At 38.5% G+C, this 23,976-nt stretch overlaps 1 protein-coding gene across 4 annotated transcripts in view; it reads right to left on the bottom strand.

The window, feature by feature from the left end:
• Positions 1-23,976, bottom strand: part of kcnq1.2 (potassium voltage-gated channel, KQT-like subfamily, member 1.2) — a 183,844-nt gene that overhangs the window by 151,061 nt on the left and 8,807 nt on the right. For all 4 annotated transcript variants that reach the window (XM_044356354.1, XM_044356356.1, XM_044356355.1 and 1 more), the window contains exons 3-10: positions 13,498-13,588; positions 7,955-8,081; positions 7,662-7,740; positions 7,468-7,564; positions 5,843-5,983; positions 3,299-3,409; positions 2,910-3,005; positions 1,864-2,001 (exon numbers count right to left, since the gene is read on the bottom strand). In XM_044356354.1, coding sequence (XP_044212289.1) covers positions 1,864-2,001; positions 2,910-3,005; positions 3,299-3,409; positions 5,843-5,983; positions 7,468-7,564; positions 7,662-7,740; positions 7,955-8,081; positions 13,498-13,588 — 880 coding nt within the window. The remainder of the gene's footprint in view (positions 1-1,863; positions 2,002-2,909; positions 3,006-3,298; positions 3,410-5,842; positions 5,984-7,467; positions 7,565-7,661; positions 7,741-7,954; positions 8,082-13,497; positions 13,589-23,976) is intronic.

The following is a 23,976-nucleotide window of genomic DNA, read 5'->3' as shown; positions in this document are numbered from 1 at the left end:
CTTCATACTCCATTTAAGATGGACATCTTTTTTATAGATTTAAGATTTTACCACTATAGTTGAGTACTGATTTGTGCAAATTGCTAGCCTGGTAGCAACACTGTAAGTCTGACTATATTTCAGGCATATTCAAAATTGTCCAGGAAACGTATTATCTGAACATAGTGGGCTTATCCAGCCATTCCAGGCGAAAGTGTTAAAAAGCCAAGCTCTGCCAAAAACACTGAAATACCAAAACACATTATTTTTTTTTAGTGCTTGTGTAGTTCACATTGTTGTTACATCATAATCTCACCAAATTCTGTGCTTGCACACTGGTGATATAAGCTGTACCTTGTGTAATCTCAGTTTCTTTGAGTGAGATCATAGCTACGTGTGTGTGTGAGTCAGTGAGTTTCTGAGGACCTAAATGGTGCCTCCAGTCCAATCGTGAGACCAACTGACCCACACCGACGTCATGGACACGGCCTTTATAGGAACTCAATTATTTGGACTCAGTGGATCAGACTTTGGCATTGACAAGTGGCCAGCAGTTCAATCCAAATACCCGAGGTTTAAATGACTCATTAGGAGAGTGAGAGAGGGAGCTGGTGGTGGGTGTTATGAGACTGAAAGAGAGAAAAAAAGAGAGAGGGAGATGGAAGGGCAGGAAGTAACAGTAACAGACAGTGAACACTCACAGAGGAAGATACAGAAACACAGACTGATGGAGTCAGATATAAAGAGGAGATGGTGAAAAATCAATGTGAAAGGAAACAAGAGAGGGGAAAAAAAAGGCAAAGATGGGCAGAGGAAAATACGCAGAAAGAGACATAAAGAGCGGAGAACGACAAGAAAGAGTGAAACAAAGCCTGTATAAGAGAGGAGAAACAGGAGAGGAATCTTGACAGACAGAGAAAGGGGAAAGAGAGGAAAGTCAGAGGAGAAAGTCACATGTTGAAACAGAAAAGAGCGGAAGCAGCCTCCATTCTCCCCAATACATGTGGGTTCAATGCTACACAAAGATTTTTTTGTTGTTGTTCTACTAGACAAAGGTTTACTCCCATGAGAAAGGCGGCGGTGACATCATCTCAACTGACTGAGTCTTTGTCCAGTGGAGACAAAGGCCTCGAGTCATCCTGGTGGAGTCAGGCCTTAGGGTGAGGGGGGGCTGCGATGTGTGTGAGTGTGTGTGTGTTTTGTGTGCGTTGTGTGTCCTTCCGCGTGTGTGTATGTTTGTGGGAACTTAACTTGCCCTTTTATGCTGTATGGCCAAGGCGCAACATAGCTAATATTGTTGTGAAAGGTGAACTGCACAAGGAGACAATACGGTGTGGGCCAGACGTATGCAAATCCACCCTCCAGTATCACAGTCTGACGGCTTTTCCTGACAACGCTCTTTTGTAGAGTTGATGTTCCGCACCTAAAGGTTCAAAGGATCATTTAAAATGTCTACTGAAAAAAGAAAATGTTTTGTTTTGAAAATGTTCAATTCAGGATGAATATTTAAAATCAGAAAATGAGCAAATAAATTGTGATATGATTTAAGTTTAAAAGACTTGATGCTGTTATTCTTCTGGGTGGGGTTTCACCTTCATTTAACAGATCAGAAGTAAGGAGACAATAAACAAGAGAGAGAGAGAAAAAAAGACATGTGAAAAACTCTTTCTGGTTGGATTCAATGCCAGGACATCACAAAGGAGGCGCCTTAGAAGACAGCATCAAAGTCATACTTTACATTTTAGGGATATGAAGTCGTTTCAAAAGGAGACACTTGTCCTGTCCTTTTGAAGAAAATAAATCAATCACAGCAAAAAAAAACTGTACAATACATGAGTCATAAAATATCCATGCCTCTGAACTAAAGTTAAACTGGATAATTACCGATATGTTCAATTTCCTGGCATAAGGACCGGGGTTGTCAGATTCCACTGTGGTGACAGCCATGGGAGTTAGGACATACATTTTCCATGTAGCAGCACAGCCGTCTGGTTTCTCTGCTGCATAGCACCTCCAAAGTGTCTGAGGAGCAGAGGTTATAACACAGAGCATGAGTGAATATGAGCATAGCACTTATTTGCTAAATCCCCTTATATAAAATAAAACCTTTCATTGGACTGTGTCAGCGCCAGAACTTCAAGGACATCTGTAAACTGCTTTATCATTTACTAATGTTCTTTGCTTTAATATGTTACTATTCCTGTTTGTACTCCATGTCCGTTTTTATTCAACAATATTCAGTTCTTCAATATGCTGTTCTATTGTGTGTTTATGGCATCATATAAGAAAAACTTCAGTGTCCTGCAGACATGACCACAGGTGTTTAACCATCTGTGGTTGTGTCTCACTGTATTCATGCAAACAATGATCCTTGTAATGGTTAGCTTTTGGCACAAGATAGCTACTTGTTTGCCTATTATGTCAGTCTTGGTAAGTGGGATACAGTTCACCTTTTTCATCACTCAGAAGGAATTTGCAGACAACTAATGTTACTGTTTTTCTTTGTTCAGCTTCCAATATTTGCTGAAGTTCACAGTGGAAAGACGCAGTGCAAGTTTGCACATTTTATATGAGTTAACGTGAGGATCGAAAAGATTTTGCAGCTACGTTCATGCTCCGATACAAAATGTGGTTATAGAGGATATGTGTTCACTGTTAAATCATTGATGGACTGTGTCTGACCTGTTTCTTTTACATTAACCGCGTGGATTATACAAAACTTGAAAGCATGCACCTGCATACTAATATTCTAGTCTTCATGGATCCCCTTAAGTTTGATTTTAGTATTTTGCACATACTGTACATATTATGATGAATTTAAATAAATATGATCTTCTATGAAAAGCCTGATTAAAATATTTCATATTATGGACTTACATGTCTAAAAAAGACATCTTTTTTAAAGGCAAAATGCTTCAATTCAAGTCTACCTGGATGAGAGAGGCTGCAGCAGGGATCTGTCTGTTGAAGTGTTTCTGTCTCTGCTTCTGTTGGACCTTCAGGGCAAATCCTGATCCCAAGATACCCTAATCAAGAAAAAATAGGTTGTACTATATATTTTTATACAGCAAGGAAAATGTGTAATATTACAGATGTATCATTTAGTGCAGGTGTGAGAAATGTAGATACAGAATTTCACATAATTTACTTTTTTTTATCATTACATCAGTACAGTCATACTAGAAAGGGAAAGAAAATCACAGTCAAATCAGAATTGCAATGAGGTTGGGACTAAATGAAACATTATTAAACATTATGATATAAGTATTTTCTTACTACTCATTAATTTTCAGATGATTGAGATTAAAAATATATTTACAGCAGGCAAAGCGAAGAAGGAGATGGCGAAGACACTGAAGCAGGAAGCAATGGCCTTCCCTATCCACGTTTGAGGAATCTTGTCTCCATAGCCGATAGTGGTGACAGTCACCTAGAGAGACAGAGAAGTTGTCCTTGCAACTATTAAGATTATGTTAAGCATTATGACATACTTACAACATACTTGTGACAGCTTTTTGAAAGAAAAAATCTCACAACATACACGGCCCTTCACTGATGCAAGAAAGGTCAGGAAATTTAGGACGACTTGCAAAATTACTGCAGGATAAGAGGGGAATCCTGAGTGTGTCTTGCCTCTCAAAAAATTCTGTTAAAAGTCTGATTGCAAACGAAAATACTTACTAAAGCCGATGTTAAAACAATACTCAGCAAGCAGAGCTGAGTAAGGAGGAAACATTTTAATTCAGTGGCAACGCAACATTTTTGGTGACAACAGCACAGACAAGTGCATTTCATTCAATCAAATCATACTTTAAATAAAACGTTTTCTTATTTCTATAAATGTTTAATCTCAAAGAACACTTTACTTAGAGAAATATGAAAAATCCCTTTCATTTTTCATGAACTGCCGATGTAATGAAAATATCAATCAATGTAGAGCTCTCCGCAGCAGTCTATAATAGGAGTTAGACAATAAAGAAAAAGTTCATCAGCCGCTGAGGCCTTGCTTGACAACTGTCAGCGATGGCCAGGGCATTTGAGGCTCTGCTCCTCAAAGGGAATAAGATTCCCAACCACTAATCCTCAGTGAGTGTAGGAATTTGCTGGGGCGAGGGGGGAAAACAAATACCTCTTGCATTTGCATGTACACCCACTCTGAAAGCCGAGCCAATTCTGACACATTCAGAACACACTTGGCTTACTGTGGGTGTCTATGGGGTATCGCCGCGTGAGCCGCCGCTGTGCGCTAACACAAAGCGGCTGATGTAAGGTGAGATACTTAAAAGGGCTTTGGGAGTAAAAAAAAAAAAAAAAAAAGAAGGAGCAGGGGCAGGAGGGCTGGATGGGTGTATGTTGGGGGCGGGTGGAGTGGTGGGGGATTTAATCCCTCATCCACAAATCCGATGACTAAACAATGTCCTCCTGACCATCAGAGTGGAATGGTCTACTCAAAACCACGCCTCTCATTCAAACTGTAGGGTTATACTTAAAGTGTGTGTGGCAAAAACCCCTTCATGTCTACACAAAGGTCACAGCCTTGGTCTCAAAGTAGAAATTTTGAGTAAGTGTATGTGAGACATGTTTATTTGCAGATATGGATATGTTCAAACGGATGCTTATTTCAGTGCCTTATTTGTAACTTCACGATTCAAATTGTTTTAACTATAAAATGGCAGGTTGTCTTCTATTTGCTTTCATCTCTCATTTTTCCTTTTACACTGTGTTCTGGTTGAAGTTAAAAAGTTTGTTAAAATCAAGCAGCCATTACCTAACCTTCAGAAATTGGCAAGAGAAGAAGAAAAGCAGGGAAGGTAAGGGGGGGAGTGAGAGAAAGAAGGGGATATGAATCATGGCATTGGCTTGTCCTCCAGCTGTGCCCCGCACCTGCACATCCCAATGTGGAAATCATGCCAAGAGAAGGAATACACACTGGGAGAGCTTAGCAATCAGCGAAATCTCATTTTAGTACGCACACACGCAAACACTCACAAATCTGACCGACCCGACGGGAATAGCATATCATGACTCTCGAGTTTACAGTCTCAAAAAACAAAAAGGTACAAATCCCCGACCGTGAGTCTCTTCTCGGCTTTCTGAACAGAGAAACACAAATAACAGCTTTTCTTCAACTTTCCATAGAGCAGTGAAGAGCACCGTGACCCCTCTAACCCTCGTAACATAAAGGTAGTAATCCCACAATTAAAGTTTTAATTAAGGGAACTGACACTTTATATTGGTGCTCTAAAAGTTCTTTGAGCCAAAGAGCCCAGAGGTGAATGGTTTATTACCGTCTCTTTGTGGCACGCTGATCCCCTGCACAAGGCTGCCATAGGTTTCTCATTACTCTGCGCTTTCAATTCAAATGTTTAATTAACTGCTCTGGAAACCTGAACCTCCATACAGAGAGAAATAGGCAAAACCAGCTCTATGCACGAAAAACATCAACACACCTGCCTCTGAGTCGAGTGTTGCAGCAACACACACAGACTACACGAAGAACCAATGAGGACAATAAAGACACAAGGAGGTTAATAATTGGTCTAACCAGGGTGGCCAGCCATCTCCCTTTTTCCAGTTAAGACTCCACTTGAGGGTGCATTGTACAGATAATTTGTTACAGCTCTTTTAAGAGAGGAATCTTTTTTTTTGATGTGCATGTGATAAGGCCTTCCAAGTATGCAAGCTCTGTTAGAAAACTGAAGTGGCACTGGAAGGATCCCAGTAATATATGCATTTCAAAAAAACTAATTTCAGAAAACATGCTCTCATAAACATGCATCGATGTGTACAAAAGCATCAGTGAAGGACTCATTTTGGCTTCTTCTTTACAATGTATTGCTTTTCTATAGTTTAGCTGCCTTACCACGCCCCACCACAGGGCATCAGCATAGCTGGAGAAGCCCGTTTTGCCCTCCTCATCCACGGCATCCTTCTCCGCCAAGTAGACAAAGTAGGAGGAAAAGATCAGGCCCAGGAAGCCGATGTACAGGGTGGTGATCAGCTCCTGTAAAACACATTAATTCATCCAAAGACTATTCTATGACTATGCTATATAAAAGAGCTACACATATGAAGAATATACCAAGGCCATTTGTACCACTGTATAAAAAACAGTATTTTACAGTGGATTCTTCTTTGACAACACAACTTGACAACAAATACACTTATGAATGGCCTTGTCCAAAGATTCATGTAGACTGTGCCCCTAATGTCACAGCTTGGGTGATGACGCAGCCGTCCCTCAGCATTTTTAAATGCTGATTGTGCATACTGGAGACATTAGAGACTGCTGAAGCTCAATTCTGGGCTTTCTTTTTTTTAATAGTTTATCCGTAAAAGATTGAGCAACTTGGGTCTTCCCCATGAGTGTTTTTTAATAAACTGGACTTGACATCTATTCGGTTTCATTTCTGTTCTTAGGCTTGTGTCAGACAACTAATAAGTCTTGCATCATATACTGTACTGTTGATACCAGTCTTATGTCAGCTGGGTCACCCACCACCTTTTGCTCAGCAGGAAGGATAGACAGGGTGCGGTGGTTATTAAAGCTGACGACTATACAATGGATTTCAATCAGTCAGTCCTGTGGCACTGGACATGACATTGACTGCACTCAAACCTTCAATCTAACCAATCTGAATAGGAGGAAAGATGAACTTTGCTCAGTTACACATGGCCAGTTGTATATTTAATATCTAATTATGTCAATAAAACTAGAGTTACAATAGTTTATTTTAACTGCATTTTTTTACAGGTGAAATACAGCATACATAGGAATGAATATTTAAAATGTAAAATGTTTCCTGTCTTCAATGGCCAAGCATTTTAATGTTGACCTGACTGTGAATGCACATTGAAATAAAATACTATTCCGAGTGCACATCCTAACGTGCTTATTCCATTCCATCAGCTTATTGACACTGCTAAAGGCAATATATTTCCACTAAACAGAGCATATCATTTGATGAAGTGGTCATCTGACAACAAAGAGATGGCAACAAATCATCTTACATTTATTTTCTTGACCTTTGCACGCAATCCTCACTGATGGGTCCTGTTCTTCTTATGCATCAAAGAGACATGAATGTCGAGCCTGACTATAACCAAAGAACACAGTCTGCTTGAGGGATTAAAAGAGGAACATTACATCCTCTGACTTCATTGTGTATCAGCCTGAGAAAATATTAAAACAAGTGTACCGGGATACAATGAAAAAAAAGAAAAAAAAGAAAAGGTTCAGGCAACCTTATTTCTCTTCTTCTCCTTATAAAGCCAGGTCTGCTGTGGCTTATTTCTGCATGTGAATGTGTGCATGTATCTCTGTCTGTGCACACCAGACTGAACAGGAACAGGAGGGCCATTTTTTTTCTCTTTCTAATCTGTCTGTGTTTAAAAAATGCTAAAAACAAACGATTAGGGTAATTGAAAAACCTTGTGACTTATATCAACACTGAATCAACAGGATCAGCCTGGATACTTTTAACCTACCTGTCGATGAATGAAGACTACAGATCCCAGGAGCCTCCACGTTCCTCCCTGTCGATCCACGTGCAGCATGCGAAGGATTTGTAGAAAACGAATGCCCCTGCAACACACAACACCGCCTCATCCATCTCATTATCTTCAGATCCTTCTCCGGCTATGAGTAATAATTAAAAAGCAGAACAAAATAGTTGCTCTACCTGATAGCAGATGTGGCAAACACTTGGCCATTGGAGCCTACACCAAGCACAATGATTGAGGCAATGACCACTATCAAATCTGTGAGAAGGGAAGAAAGAGACAGAAAAACGGAAAGAAAACATCAACATATCAAGTAAATCATCATATCAGTATTGGTCTCAGTTCATTTTAAATAAAACCTTGTACTAATGTTAACCCTTAAATTGCTTGAATGATCCAAGTTGTTGATCTACAAGAACAATTCATCACATCCGTTGTATTACATGGGAACAAAGGAAAATGCCAGGTGCACCTATGATTGATATGGGCTTCCTGATAAAGCGGAGGCGTCCTTTGATGCCTGCATATTTGCTGCGACAGCCAGCAGACCACAGCCGGACCACATACTCTGTGCCAAAGAACAGCACCAGCACAATCTCCTGTGGAGCACAATGCAAACACAGAGCAAAGGGTTACATTAAACCATTGGTACAGAGACAATAATTGTGAAACACATGCAAGACAAGAGGATGTGGAAGTAGATAAGGTATCATTTATAAAAGCATTGATAACACTGCTCCGTGTATTAAGACTAATCTCAAAGCACTGAGGCCATTATAATCAATCACCGAGATTTAAGATATGATATGAGTGGGTAATGACAGGTGTGTGAGAATGAGAAAGAATAACACTGTGGTGGTCTAGTAGTACCAAGACCACCCACCTAACCACCTAGGAGGAGAGATGAATGTTGATAACATGGCTGATGACAGCTCATATTGAGTCAGGGTCAATGGCTAAGTGATTGTAGCCACAGGATGAAATGCCATCACAGATCTAGTTATAAATGTAAACCTTTTTGAATCACTTAAATAAGACACTTCAATCTATTCACATCTATACTTATTATGAACAAAAAAAAACAAATAAAGGTTTTATTTTAAGCTATAATTAGCTTAAAATGCTCATTTGTTGAGGTTGGTGCCTTTAAGGTGTGTTCTAATATGTGCCATTGTGTTTCTTTTTTTAAATGATGTGTATACATGTGTGCCTCTGTGAATTAATTAAGTCTGTCCGATGGAGATCGTTTTCCTGGCCACCGAGGATCCATAATATTTAGCCACCGTACTGTCAGTTAAGGCCTAAGGCCATGTGGGTGGCCATCTCGTTGATTGCTTGAACTGGCTGCTCCCTGACCGCCCCTTGTATGAAACTTTATACCATGGTCCCTGCTGCAATAACACAGCACCACAGAGCCTCAAAACAATGACCTGTCAATCACTCCAGACACTATTCTGGCTGGCAAAAGTGTCACTCTACTATCGGCACAAAGAGAAAATGCACCGATGTGTACATTAACTACACTTTTGCAACAGCGCTGTGGAAAACAACTTTATTTTGAGCACCAACCTATGGCCTCCATCAGGGTCATCATAGCAGAGACAGACAGATTGACAGATCCTTTTTGATCCTTCTTGCTATTCATTAATTAAACATCATTACAGCTTCGGTTTATGCGCTTGAGTCGCCTGGCTTCAGATTCCTACACCCCATATTCAGCTAATTGCTCATTTTTTTTGTCACTGAGTTAAAGACAAAGAGAGAGGGAGCAAAAGAGGCCAAATTTAAACCAGAGAAAGGCAGAAACGGTTCAGTGAATCCCTATAGCATTGCCTGATAATCAGGCTGAACTGCGATTTGTTTTCGCTTCATTCATTCATATTTGAATCGCTGAATAAGTTAAGAGATGTAGACAGTGATTAAGAGGTCTGGAACCAGGCTTTTACATCCATTTCACATCCATGAACTTGACCACCCAGCCATAGCCTAATTGTTTGTGTAGAAAAGTAATAGAGTATGTTTCATTTCCCTATGTCTGTGTCTAATAACCACTGTATAATCCAAGGATAGGTCTGACTGACAGGTAGCTGCCAGTTATTAAGTTGTTAATACAAGTTATTTCTGCAGTTCTTTGTAGTTTGGATCATACAAAGTTAAATCTACTTCTGACAGTCAAGGTGAGAAGTTTTTATAGTTCCATCATGTATACAAAATCTCTGATGTTACTTTATAACTGATGGATATTAACATTGTGGATGTTTTCTAGAAAATAAACAAACTAATAAGAATTCACTAAAGTCGCCACACGGCCAGAACAAGTACAAAATATCCACACAATTTTACTGCAACATGCTTGGTAATTATGACATCTGGGTAACATCTGAAAGTCAAAGGTACACATGAATTTGGGGGAATTTGAAGGGATTATTCACAATAATTCCATAAAATGGGTCACCCAGATGTTGGGGTGGCTTTGTATGTGTATCAGAAACTGGCAACTACATGTTTACACAAAACAGCCGCCTGTTCGCGCAGCATTAATCTGGTCAAGCCAGACGAGGATGAAGCTCATTCAAAGAGCTGCTTGGGAATTACCGTGTCAGATAAAAATGTGATTAGATTGGTTCATCTGTGTGTCCTACTACAAGAGAGGTGTATGCACACAGACACAAGTTACTCATTACACCTAGATACACCTGAACTTTACAAAGCTTTGACAACCCACAGATCATACGCCACCCAAAGTCTAGTCTTGTTATTAATGTTGATTTCCAGACAATAATGTCAATAACATTTAAATTTCACAGACTCACTCTGAGGTCTGCTATTTATTATCTCAAGTTTAACATAAAAGGCATTTTTTTGTTACTTCTTATTTGTAAAGTTTTGTGATAGACGCTCTGAAAATCCACTCAGTAAGTTACACCTCAGTAGACAGCTGATTTTAAATATGTAGCGAGAAATTTTGTATCATGTGCCATATCACTGCAAGCGCTCCCAAAATTAAGATAACATTTCCCTTAAAACTCTTTGCTTCTCTCACCAATCTTCCCATTAGATTTAAATATTTCTTGTATTTCTTGTAGTGCAAATGGCCTAGTAGTGTTGCTTAAGAAAAGGTCAGAGGAACATCAAAAACATTATTATTTATCTTCTTCTCCTCACCATAAATATAAACTGCAAATCTCATGGATATCCAGCCATTACTGTTCAAGATACATTATCATGGGAGCGTTGGTCATGGATAAATTTTGAATTGACTGTGGTTCTGTGTCTTAACTATCATTAGGCATCATCCTGCTCAACTACTAACACCTATACCAAATTTCTTGGCAATCTGATCAGTGGTTGTGTAATTATCTTGCTAAAACATTGGGCGGATAGACAGACCGACCTACATCACTGTGCTTAGGCTCTGCCACCACCAGAAAAAAAAAAGTGGTTCACAGAAAAGAAATCAAAAGTAAAGCTGTGACAATGGTGGCCAACACAATACATAGTTGCTTAATTTTTATAAATGCTGTCCTTCATTCTAGTGGGCTGAGACTCACCTGAACTGCAACATCTCACAGAACATTGTAGTTTGTTGAAATTTTAATATAAGGAAGAAGTTAACAAAACCTTAGCAGAAGAGAGGACAAAGAAGAGACCCGTGTGCATGTGTGTGTGTGTGTGTGTGTGTGTGTGAATGCTTCTGTGCCCCAGCATGGCTTGCTTTACTTTGGCAGCTGCCCTGAAGGCCAAATATCCTCAAGGACTAATGTCCCCTCTGCCATCCAAAACAAGCAGCCTGTGATTCACGGATGACAGCTAACCCTGAACTTTCTAAGTATAGCTACTACCACCAATATACGCCACCATGACACCACTCACATATCTCCACCCCCTAAAACACACACACACACAGAAGATAAGGCATTATCTTATCCCACAATTAATATTGCACCAAAAAACCTGCATTATGAATACATATGCATACACACACACACATACGAATACACAAATAGTAGCCAGGTGTTCAAATAAACAAAGCTCAACAATTAAAAAGACAAGTCTGTTATTAATTTGGACCAAATTTTTGTTTCTTGCTATTTTGGGCTGAATACTGCTGTTCTTGTGTACTCACACAAAAGAGGTGGAGGGAGGGTGGAAAGATAGAGAAGGAGATCGGAGAGCGACAAAGAGAAAAAAAAGTTAGAGATAATGATAGTTAGTATTTGGCTCTTCCTGGGTATAAATAAATGAATAACCATGATAGTATAGGTCTTCAAAGGGCACTGGCCAAAAGTTTACAGAACACAGTGTTCAGTCCTGTCCTCTGATTGCCCCCGGGACTCAGGAGGTGGTGCGTGTGTATTTTTGAGTTGTGTGTGTGTGTCTATGTCTGTGTATGTGCGGCCTTTGTGTAAACTGTGTGTGTGAGTATGCAGTAGCAGTGTGTGTATTTATATTCCCAGTGTGCTGGCAAGAGACAGATGATGCAAGCTCTTTGTAGAGTTTCCAAACAGCAGCCATAATTTTCTCTACCTGTTGTAAGCTCTGGATTTATTGCATCACTTAGCAGCCTTAATAGCCTAATAAGCCATAAAAAAGTCAATTTACCAGCAAGTATCAGCAAGTACAGTCTGCATGGAGCCAAATGATTCTGCATAACTATTGTCATCACAATAGGTTAAAAACACTGGCTCCTGGCCATTCCCATGCTAATTATCTACACACACATGTAACTGTAAAAGGCTTTTGGATGGATGCAAAATAAGCTGGCAGGTGTTGTGTCATGGTATTTGCAATGACTAAAAGTGATTAGTCGTTTTGAGCTTTGGGCTCAGGTGTAAGATGGCGGGTAGGATCCCTCCAAGCCAAGATCCTTTATCTCCATCATGTGGATAGAAGAGGGTACTGCAGTGTAGCTGTGATAGCGTTAGACCAGCCATTTCTCACTGTTTCTTTCAATGTCTGTGAGAAAATATATTAGAATTTTATTTATTTTTTTATTTTTTTATTTTTAAAAAAAAAGGTTTGTTACACAAGAAAACTAAAGTATTAATTGTCAAGGAAGCATCACTAAATCCACTCTGTCAATATACTATATATACATCCACAGATATGGAGTTATGTGGGCTGCAACTAGTGATTATTTTCATTTATTTTGCCTGATTGGACCTTTTCTAAGGACTGTGTAAGCATGTACGAAATGTGCTTAACTGACATCTGTCTGAGTCTCCAATTAGTTTTATTGTAACTGTTAAAATGAGAAAGGTTAAACCTTTAACATTCTTAATGGTTAATGACAAATTTCATTGTTCTCAGGTTGGATGGACTTTCTTGAGGACGAGAAGGAATAATCATCTCACGATATGTTTAAGCTTCCAAACTACCACATATCTCTTCTCACATTTAAATCTTGTAACTTCAGTACACGACCCACTTAAGCTTAGATATCCCTTACGTACCGACTAATCTTGGCAGAACTGGTTTCAGATATACACCTTTTAAATGGAATGAACTGCAAAACTGCCCTCAAACTAGATTCTTTCATTCCCATTGGAGATTTTAAAATGTTATCATCTGATGTTTCTTCTGATTCTTATAACTTTGTTAATCCTTGCTGATTGTGGTCGTCTGGCCTTAGCTGTGTTGTTTCTGTATGCTGATTGTGTGCTTGTCTGATTGTGAATGTTTTTGTTCTCGGGTTTCACTTTAAAAAAGAGATCTCAATCTCAGTGAGACTACCTAATTAAATAGAGTTTAAATCAAAATGACCTCACATCATTCAAGGCATAACACCAACCAACTTTCACTTGAGCAGCAGTCTACTTTGCCAGTATAAAAACACTTATGTGCGTGTGCGGGACCTTTTAGTCAATAATTACCGTCATCTCAGTAGAACTATGGTGTGTAACTTACATTCCACGTAAGTGATTTATGAAGATGGATCTGGACTTGTAGAGTTCTGTGAAAGTTGTGGAAGTGGTTTTTTTATGTTTGGTATATAAGCACAATTAAACAACTCACCATCCAGAAGAGGGTTCCAGTGGCAAAGTCTGCATACTGCTCTATTGTAGACAGGACACTGAAGATTAGACACACCAGGACCATGAGAAAGCTGTAGGGAGAAACACAGTATTTTCAGTCAGTCATCACTGCATATTAGTCACTGTGTCAGTAGTGAGAAATAAAGTAGAAATACTTCATCACTGTATATAAGTATTGTTTTAAGAATCTGATGTTTAATCAGGTATTTATATTTCTAATTACTATCAAGCTGACCTCACTACTTCTTGGCATAAAGATTGATTTTCTGGACTACTTGTGTGACTTGCTACTTAATAAAATAAACAAGCACTTTACTAGGCAGCTAGCCTACAGAAAAGTCAAGGTACTCCGCCTCCGCTTTTCCTTTTTCTTCCTTTTCATCAATTTGCTTGTATTAACAGCTGACAGGATGTTTCCATGTCTCCTAGCAACAGTGAAACATTCCGACGAGACTGTCCATCTGTCAGTGTATATACATAGTCTACAAATATAACCCTGTGAGTCGGACATCCATTACCCGCACACCTAAATGAAGGTTGGGGAAGAAGGAGAGAAAGGTAGGAGAGGCGGCTGGAGAGCAAATGTGGATTAAAGTGAGAGTGAAGGAAGAGAGCAAAAGTGAAAATGCACCTTATATCTTCCCAAAGCCCAATGTGACAAGTTTAATTTGCTTGTTTTGTCTGACCAAAAGTCCAAAACCCAAAGATATTCAGTTTACTATCATAGATTAGAAGGAAATCATAGATTGGGCAAATCCTCACATTACAGATATCAAAAACAGCAAATGTTTGGCATTTTTACTTGAAAAATGACTGAAATGTTTAACGGATTATTTTTAAAAAATTGCAAATCAACAGATTGACGACATCAAAAGAGTAATAATATAGCAGAGGGGAAGTAAAGAAAGGAAAAAATTAAAAAGTGAAATAGAAAATATGCATGCTGATTATGGCATAGATAACTCACCAACCATGAATTCCATGATTTACACCATATACACCATAATAATACCAAGTCCTAAAAATACCATAAACATTTTATGAGTGTTTTAAAATCTGAGATTCTTTATTTTTTATTGTTATGTCTACATTGTTTGCGGTGCCTCAAAATTATTTTTCTTATTACATTTTATTTCTTCACTGGATTCCTTAAGATTAATTTCTGATCTTAGTGTTTGTTTGTTTTTTTAAATGAAGCATTGCTTGCATTTTCTTTTAATACTTTGGTGTACTTAATTCAACATACTTTAAAACTTTGATTAAAAGGTTTTATAATGGGTAGCTATAACTTTCACTTGGGACATTTCCAACTTTTACTCATCCTAAATTTTTCAAGAGGCTCAGGAGGAGCTTTGCTTGGCCTTTTTCTAGACCCTACAGGATTAAGAGCACAATCAGTTGTGTGTTTTAATGATCCCAGAAATAATCCACATGTTTTAAGTGCTTTTACATGGCATACTATGAGTGTTTGCATGCACCACCATCATGATCAAGCTCACTTTAAAAAACAAACAGCAGTGGGTGCATTCTGATGTTGTGTACTACAAGCTGGATTAAACGCCATATGCCGGAAGGGTTATGTAAGTGTCTGTTGTTTATTATTATTCATGCAACTTACAAAATAATGCAGAAATATACTCCCACTGAAAATAATGGATGGAGGCCCCCAATAGTATCGGTCTGATTTGGATATTTTGAAATGAATAACCCCAAAAAAGACATGTTAGTAAATCAAACACCCCTTTGAGACACACCTGCATAATGGATACTCACATGTTCCTCCAGTTAATTTAAAGAAAAAGGTTTTATATTTTCTGTAATTAAAAGATCATGCTCATTTCTGGTCCGTCAGGTCGTAGGATGAGCATAAAGCAGCAAAACGTGGGGTGATGGAAGGTAAGACTCCTAAAGGAGGATTCCCCTTACACACAGACTATGACACATTGGGCAGATGGGACAGTGATTTTACTCTATGAGGATTACTGCTCACCCCATACACACACACACACACACACACACACACACACACACACACACACACACAAACAGATCCCTTACTCCCTCTCTTGCATTCTGTTAAAAACACAAAAGCATGCAAGATGCAAAAGCATTGAAGCATAATGTTCTGAGTGTATTCTTGGACCTATGAAGAAGCGAGTCATCAAGAACAGGGTGAGCAGAGGTGACATCATCCCCTCCAATTTGTTGCTGTGTTGCGTACATGCCATTTTGACTGGGGTAACCAAGGCGAGACACCGAGATCGAAGATGCTATTTTGGTTAGGTCATCTCTTTGCTCCCCATGACTAGGACCACAGGCACAGGCTCAAAAAGAAATGTTTTGAAGTGAAAAATGTGAAATGTGCCTCAAGAAGTTGAGATGGGAGTTGAGGTAGCCAATGAGATTTCACATGTAGCTCTCACCACCCCTTACAGCTCTCTAGAGACACACCCCTTGGTGTGTCTCTACGACATATGGGAGTGAAGGATTTGAGATGTGTATGACAACTAAAAACCTGGCTTAGAGCCAATCCATCCCTCTGTGGGGTGTACAGTACATTTTCACTAAAAGCAAATGATTTAACACTATGTAAAGTCAAACAGGAACAGGATGGGTCACGCAAATGGGGCATGAATCAGCTAAAGCAGTCATAAGCCAACCCAGTCTCACATCAAAATGTGTAATAAATGCGTTGGTCCACAGCGCAAAACACATTAGTTTCACGTTAACGGCTCTACAATTGTGAAATGTCAACGTGTTTTTTTTTTTGGCCTATTCTTTTCTATTGGCCTGCGTCCACATCACATGACTGTCAAGTTTCCATTTGCGAAAACCATGGATGTATAAAGAGAACTTTAATATTATTATTTTTATTTTATTTTATTATTTATTACTTTCTTTATTTCATTATTATCATTATTGTTATTATTATTACCTTACTTTTGTCTATTTTTATTCTTCTGTTTTTGTTTTTTGGGAGCAAAGACCCATTCTTTGTATGCTTGCATTGGCTAATAAAACATACAGATTCTGATTGAATGGACTATGTCATGCTAACATAAAATCCCAAAACCAAGAATCATAAAGATACAAAAAAATCTCCAGGGTTGTGTAAATAGTAACCTATGCATGTGTCAGTATTTGACAACCTGGGAATGATAACAGGTTGATCTATTCAGCCCTAACCCTAACCCAAGCACTTCAGGCCTTCCTCCAAGCCTGTAGTAATGCCATGGATTGTAAGCAGTATTGTTATCTCTGAAGGTGACTCAATTTGGTTACTGTTTCCACTAAAAAATTAAAAAATAAAATAACATTTCATTTTATATATTAGGCATTCAACGTGCTCTCTGAAACTAGGCCTGGAATGGCTTGTGTCCATGAAATGAGAAAATTAAAACTTTGTCGTAGAGCTAAACCAAATAGATTGTTGGAAAGGTCTCGACCTGGAGAGTAACATATGTCAGTATGAAGAGTCTACATGGCTCCTGCTTTGAAATACTGATCTTTGAACCTTGACCTTGGTGCATATTTGAAGGCTTATAATTCAAAAAAGGTTACAAACATGGGATCAACTGTTACAGAGAGCTCTTGACCTCAGCTATTATGTGAGTATCAACAACTGGGGGCGCTGTCAGATATGGGTAAAATATGGTTAAAATTAATTTTTACCTATTTAACATTTAGATATTTAAAATCTGATTACAAAATGTGTTCACCATCCCCTTAAACTCCTCAGTGTACTCTCAATTCGGTATTTAATTCTAAGCATTCAATTCTAGGAAAAACTAATATTCCTAATATACTAATTCCCTAGAGCCGCACTACACAGCTTGATACAAATCATAACCACAGTTGAAGTTCTTCCGGTTTAGGGTTGTAAATAGGGTTGTAAAAAGATATATCTACAGAGGGAAACTTGACAGTCACATGACGTGGACGCAGACCAATAAAAGAGAACAGGCCAAAAAAAACATAGGCATTGTACAATTTTAGAGCCATTACTGTGAAACTAATATGTTTTGCTTTTTGGACCAACGAAGCTATTACACATTTTCATGTGAGACTGGGTTGCATAAATACAAGGCTCTAAAAGCAGTCCTTTTCTTCAATTTAAATTTTTGATTTCAAGTGACTGAGAAGTCAAGAAATGAAGGATAATATTACTTAACTTGACTCAATGGCTTTTGTGTACATGAGCAGGATATTCAGTTTAAGAAGTATTGTTTTCAGTGTTATTATCTTCATGCAAATATTGCTTGCTGCAGCTTCATCATCAAACCAATCTCTTCTGTTTTACATGTTAAAACATTTTTGGTGTAGTTTACATCACAAATATCTATTGTTAATGTCTGTTTACAGCCCTTTCTGAATTCTTTGGATTTTGGGTCTTTTCTACCAAATCAAACTGTATAACCATATGAAGTAACGAGTCAATTCTAGGTCTGCAACTAACAAATATTTTCAATATTAATCAGCAATTAATTAATCAACTAATCATTGCAGCTCTAGTCATTTTCTCACAATACTGTAAGTATCTCTGACTAAATTGTTGAATACTACTGGCACCTAAAAAACCTCCTGCTCAGGTATGAAAATAAAATTCTCAAGAAATCCCCAAATCTGCCACAGTATACTTATAGACAAGTCACAAAAGGGAACTGCAATATGTAGATAATTACCATTATGACTTGACTGTACCATAGCAATATTGCGTGTCCTACATTCACTAAGGAGATCTGTGTAGCATCCGGCCAATGAAAATGAGGATGTGTATTATAACACTGTTGCCAGGCTCTCATGCAGAGGCATTACCAGCCTCTTCGAAAGGAAAGACCAAACAAAGAGGGCAGGTAAAGTCAACTCAAAACCCATTTCCTTTGTGTTGAACTGAGATAATCTTATTGGGATAAGCATAAATATGATGTCATAGTCATGCAGGTCATTGACGAGGTCATGTAATCTACATGTTTTCCTTAAACGCATGAGACTACAACATTTGTTTGAAAGGATGATAGAGTGCTGGGATTCCACATACAGTACTACCAGCAGGATAAATATCAAAATACACTGGACGAGCCATCCAGCACATGGCTGTAACCAATTTTGGCTTTAAGGCAATTCGTTAGAAAAGCATTAAAATATTATGAAATAAAACTCACAATGCCTCAAGATCATCATAACATTTTTTCCAACTTTGATAGGCTTGAAAGGGGCAAAATGCATTTTTCAAGCAAGTTCATAAGGATGAAGCAAAACATGGAACCACACATGTAGGCAATACCTGTAAATGTATGCAGTCTTCATACATGCATATTGGGCATGTCCTATGCCCAGCCTATTCAACGGGTGGTCTGCGGGTCACATCCAGCCCAGAAGCAACTTCCAAGTGGTCCAAGTGAGCTTGAATTAAATAGGCTATTTTAATAGCAATTTTAGTATTTCAATTGTAATATTGTTTTATAAAAATTATTTGTTAATAGCCATGTTATTGTGCAGCCTACATAGTTACAGCACTGCGACCATGGTCTAAAATCTGTAATCCAGGAAACAAATCCAGCTGAGAAACATATTCCGCCTGTCACTACAGGAACCGGGGATGTGAGTCACAGATGCGCAAGTGGGTCTGCCATCTTGGACAGCTAGGTACGGCAACACCACTTGACCAAACCATATACACCTGCCAGACTCAATTGCACGCCGCACTCAATTGTACGTCTACTAAAAGTGCTTGTTTTTGCCACCGAAAGGCTCAGATTGTTATTATAAGTGTCTGACAACAGTGTATTTTTCTTTGCCTTTCACTTGATCCATTCTGTTCGTTTTTGTGTCTCGCCAAATCTCACTCAAGGAGAAGAGTTGAGTTGTTGCAGGAAGACAACGGTGGAAACGTGAGTCAGAGTTGGAGAGAGGAGTGCTGGGAATGACAGCGAGCAGAGCTTCTTTGTGTTAAAAAACAGGGTCACATTGATTCAATTTCAGTGACATTTCTCAGGTGTACCACACCTCTAAAGTGCCGCTGTTGGTTAAAAGCTTTTGCTCATGCTGGGAATCACAGCAGGCTGTCCAAACCTTCCTGCCACAAAATATCCACACTAACATTCCTCTCTCAAAACACTACGAGACATCATACAAAATAGTGTAGGAAACCATTAAAAGAAAGTTGTGATATTTTCCTGACACAGAACTATTCAGCTGTTAGACATCTAAACTGTTGAGCTGAAATGAGGTTCATTCTTGGTGTAGGAGACAGCAGCTTAAGAAAAAAAAAACTATAATGTATTTTAATGTAACCATTAAAATGTAATTTAACTAAATTGATGTGAATCAGGGGCAAAAACAAAAAAGGTGGGTGACATCTATAGCTCATACATACTGAGAATTAAGATCATCAGAATGAGAAATTGAAATTACCTTTTTATTTCCAAGTCAGTAAGACCACTATTAAATTGGAGTTTATTAGACTGGTTCACAATATGTGCTGTTCTTCAAAATAGCAGGAAGTCAGTGCATTAAAACATGCCAAGAAAACTCCCATACTTGAAGTTATAATGGCTTTGAGTTTACCAACAATGTCTCTTGACCGACAAAAAGCCCCCAAGATTAAAGAAAACATTACAGCACACACACAGCCCTGATGAAGTCCACTCCCAAAAACTTGACTGCAGTTTAATTTAAGTGCTGTATTTTTGCTAGGCTGGATACACCTAGTAGCTAAACTGAATGAGTTAGCATTTTCCTCACGTCAATTTATTTTTAATTTATTTATATAGCACCAAATCACAACAGAAGTTATCTCAAGGCACGATGCTCAATGTCATACGCTAAAGCTTACTGCATTGCCGGCCCAGGGAGGTGCTGGGGACAGGACTGGGTCACTCATAGCCATTAGTCAACCTTATTTTGCCAGGCCAAAACCCCTGGGATCTGATTAAAACAAAACAGCTGGGGCTTTAGCGAGTATTATTGACTGCAGATCCGTCCAGATTCACTAAAATAAGTACAATGTTGAGCCACACCAAACCCTCTACTCAATCAACTGTGAAACTAAGTCAGGCTTAGAAAACATTACCTACATGTAAATAACGACAGAGGGGACGACGTGGTCTCAAAGGTTTGGGTGATACAAATGGGAAATGTTCATACTTACAGATTCATGCATGCGCATTAATAACACACTTTATACAATATGCCCACACCACAGACTGGATTACACACACACACACACACACACCCTACCAGTTGAAAACTCTGTGTGTTAAAGGATGGGTTCACAATTTTTCAAGTCTGTCTAAAACAATAGTCAGGTACCCAAATGAACACTGTAATAGGTTTTTCTTGCCATAATAATTCCCTCTGTTTATACTGGCTATTAGAAGATCCCTTCATAATGCATGTACAATGTAAGTGATGGGGGCCAAAATCCACAGTCCTCCATCTGTGCAAAAATGTATTTAAAAGTTTTTCTGAAGCTAATATGAAGCTTCAGCCGTCCAAATTAGTCAAATCAAGCACATATCTTTCAATGTTACAGTTGTTCTAGTGCCAAAGTCCCTCTTTTTGTCACAGTTCAACAGGGAAACACTATCTGAGGAAACACAAAGAGGGAACTTTATGCTAAAAGACTGTAGATGTTGCAGATATTCACTTGATATGACTAACTCAGACTGCTGAAGCCTCATATAAGCTTCAGATAAACTTTTATCCACACTTTGGATTTTGGCCACCATCACTTACATTGAAAGTACATTTGAGGAGGATCTTTTAATCGCCAGTATGAACAGGAGGGATGATAACAGTGAAGAAAACTTCTTTCAATGTTCAAATGGACACCTGACTGTTGTTTTAAGACTGAAAAAAGACTGAAAAAAGATTGAAAAATTGTGAACCAATCCTTTAACAGTGCAAGTAAAAGAAACATAATGCTATACAAACATAATGCTATGCTATAAATATAAAGACATTTAAGATTTTTTTGTGTCAGTTGACAGGTAGCACACATTGGGTAATAAAAGGTTAAAATACTCCATTTTAGTATTTACAGTAGTTTGAATTAGTGGCAAGCAAATTTCAAGTTTAGGAAGTTGTGGCCAGCAAATGTTTAGGATTAATAAACAATGTAATTAATTGAATCAATCAGTCTCCAGATGGGGTCCTTTAAACATTGCTGCAAGTCTGCCATTCAGATCAGATCTATTATTACATAACCCACCTCTTCCCCATCACCACCATGACCTCCATGATATCCAGAGAGACTCGTCCAAATGTTTCCATCAACCATCTTCTGGCTCCACTCCACCAGCACCAGTGTCTAGACTCTAGGGGGATCCTGTCCTATCTCCTGTCTTCATAGGGGCCTTTATGAAGATGCTTCACATTGATTGTCAAAAATCTTTGTCTCTAATGTCAATAAATGTCATAATACACTTCCAACTGATCTCTCCTTATTGAACTGTATCACCCATGTTTCTACAGCATATTTGTCTTTATCATAAACTGATTCTTTCATCAGTTTTCCAGAAAAGTTAAAACAGCTTCCTGCGGTTTTGTCCATATCTATGCTAAAATGGGCACTAATGTACTGGTAAGTAAAATTTGAACACCTGGTGATATCAACCAAAAAACATTATTTTGTTAGCATTCGGCAACAACATATGCAATGAGTTTTAGCCGCTGATCATATTAACCTATGCTGTTGGTGTCATTACTGTTGCTGTTCATAATGCATTTCATAAGCCTCACCTCTGCCCCAGCATCCACCCATATGCTCTGATTCATTGACTTGGTATTGATGGCAGGGTACAAAACCATCAACCAACTGACATTTAGGGAGTTCCCCTAGTAGTAAGTCCATTATTGTCACACCACAATCTCCACATGTTTGGTGTATGCTTTTGGGAACTGACGAGGTCAGAGCCAAGTGTAAGTTGAGTGAGTTGGCTGCCTGACCTCCCATATTGTTTACATAAAAAATAGAAATTGTTTTTTTCTGTTTCTTGGATTTAAACACCTCACTCTTCGGAGACTGGCTCTTCAACATGACACGAAGAAAGGATTTGTGACCTAAACAAGCACAAACTAGAACACAGGAGCACGCCAATTGCCCTGGCCATCATAGCATGGTCAAAGACAGAGCAGCCCTCCACAACCCTCTTTACTTACCCCCCCCCCCCCCCATCCATGGAAGAGCTTAGGGTGGATTACACCACATCAGCCACCAGCCACAAACATGGATATTCCATCCTGGCTTAGTTATCATCTTGTCCACCATATACTTGGAAAATAGATGTAAATCTCCTTACAGGTTCGAGGGCAAGATGAATGAAAAAAGCAAATGTTGGAAGGGGTATCACACAATAGTGAATGGTAATTCATTACCATTAACTTCAACATGTATAAGTTAGCAACAAGAGAAGCTGTGCATTACTAAAAAGTGTATTACTATCCGCTTATAAATTACATTCAGTTGTAGATTTAACTGTCATTGTTAGGTATTAGAATATAATTATTGTAGGTGCTACTTTGTAAGTTTAAACACCTGTGCTAACAACAACACAGCACAAGGCACAAGTAGCAATGCTAAGGCTTATAATCCATACACTCAATGTTTACCTGAGGGTATAAATTACATGCTTGGGAGTCAAATAGTCATGTTAGAGAGGATTTGTGGAAAAATGCTGTACATTCTATGTCATAAATGCTTCACTAAGGTGTTGAGCTGGTTAGGTATGGGTTAATTTATACCTTTTGGCGGGTTGATAAGTGATGAGTCTTTGCAGTTTTTTAAAGAGTTGATAGGCAAACCATTGGTGGGAAGACATTTAAATAAATAAAGGTATTCCTTTGACTCTACATTTGAACTGAACATCTTGACAATAAATTGTACACAGCGCGTGCTGTTTTTCTATAGTGCACCACACAATAGAGTTCAATGGATCCAGTCAGGAAAATAAGGGAAATTAATCATTCAGTGTCTTTAAAATACATAGGAACAAGTCTGTTCGCTTAGCTTGAAAGCTAAAGTGGGAGAGCTGGCAAATACACTAGTGGGTACATTTTATGCACATTAACAGTGAATTTTTTTTTTAAATCACAGGACAGTTTTACTCCTTAAGTTGCTAGCTAGTCTTTAAAAAAGGAACATAATTTATTTTAATGCTGCTCTGTCACTTTTTCGAATGTTGGACATGTCATTCAGAGGCCAAAGTCTTCAACTTCAAAAGCAATAGCATTAAAGATATTTCAATGAGCACATAACTTGCTACTGAGAAATGGAAGTGACCCATACAGTACACTTGATTCATAAGTAATCTCTTGTAAGCAGATATCCAGCAAGGTTTCCTTTCTGCCCATTCCACATTGATGGATGGTAAAGCCTGGAGGCTGAGGATACACTATAGTCATTTTAATAATCTGTCCAGATATAAAAACACACAACAGAACCAAGTATTCCAGATAA

The sequence above is a fragment of the Thunnus albacares genome, chromosome 7, assembly GCF_914725855.1.
Source record: "Thunnus albacares chromosome 7, fThuAlb1.1, whole genome shotgun sequence".
NCBI classification, from domain to species: Eukaryota; Metazoa; Chordata; class Actinopteri; order Scombriformes; family Scombridae; genus Thunnus; species Thunnus albacares.
Note: the sequence above shows the minus strand (reverse complement) of the source record. Positions and strands in the feature narration are given on the sequence as shown.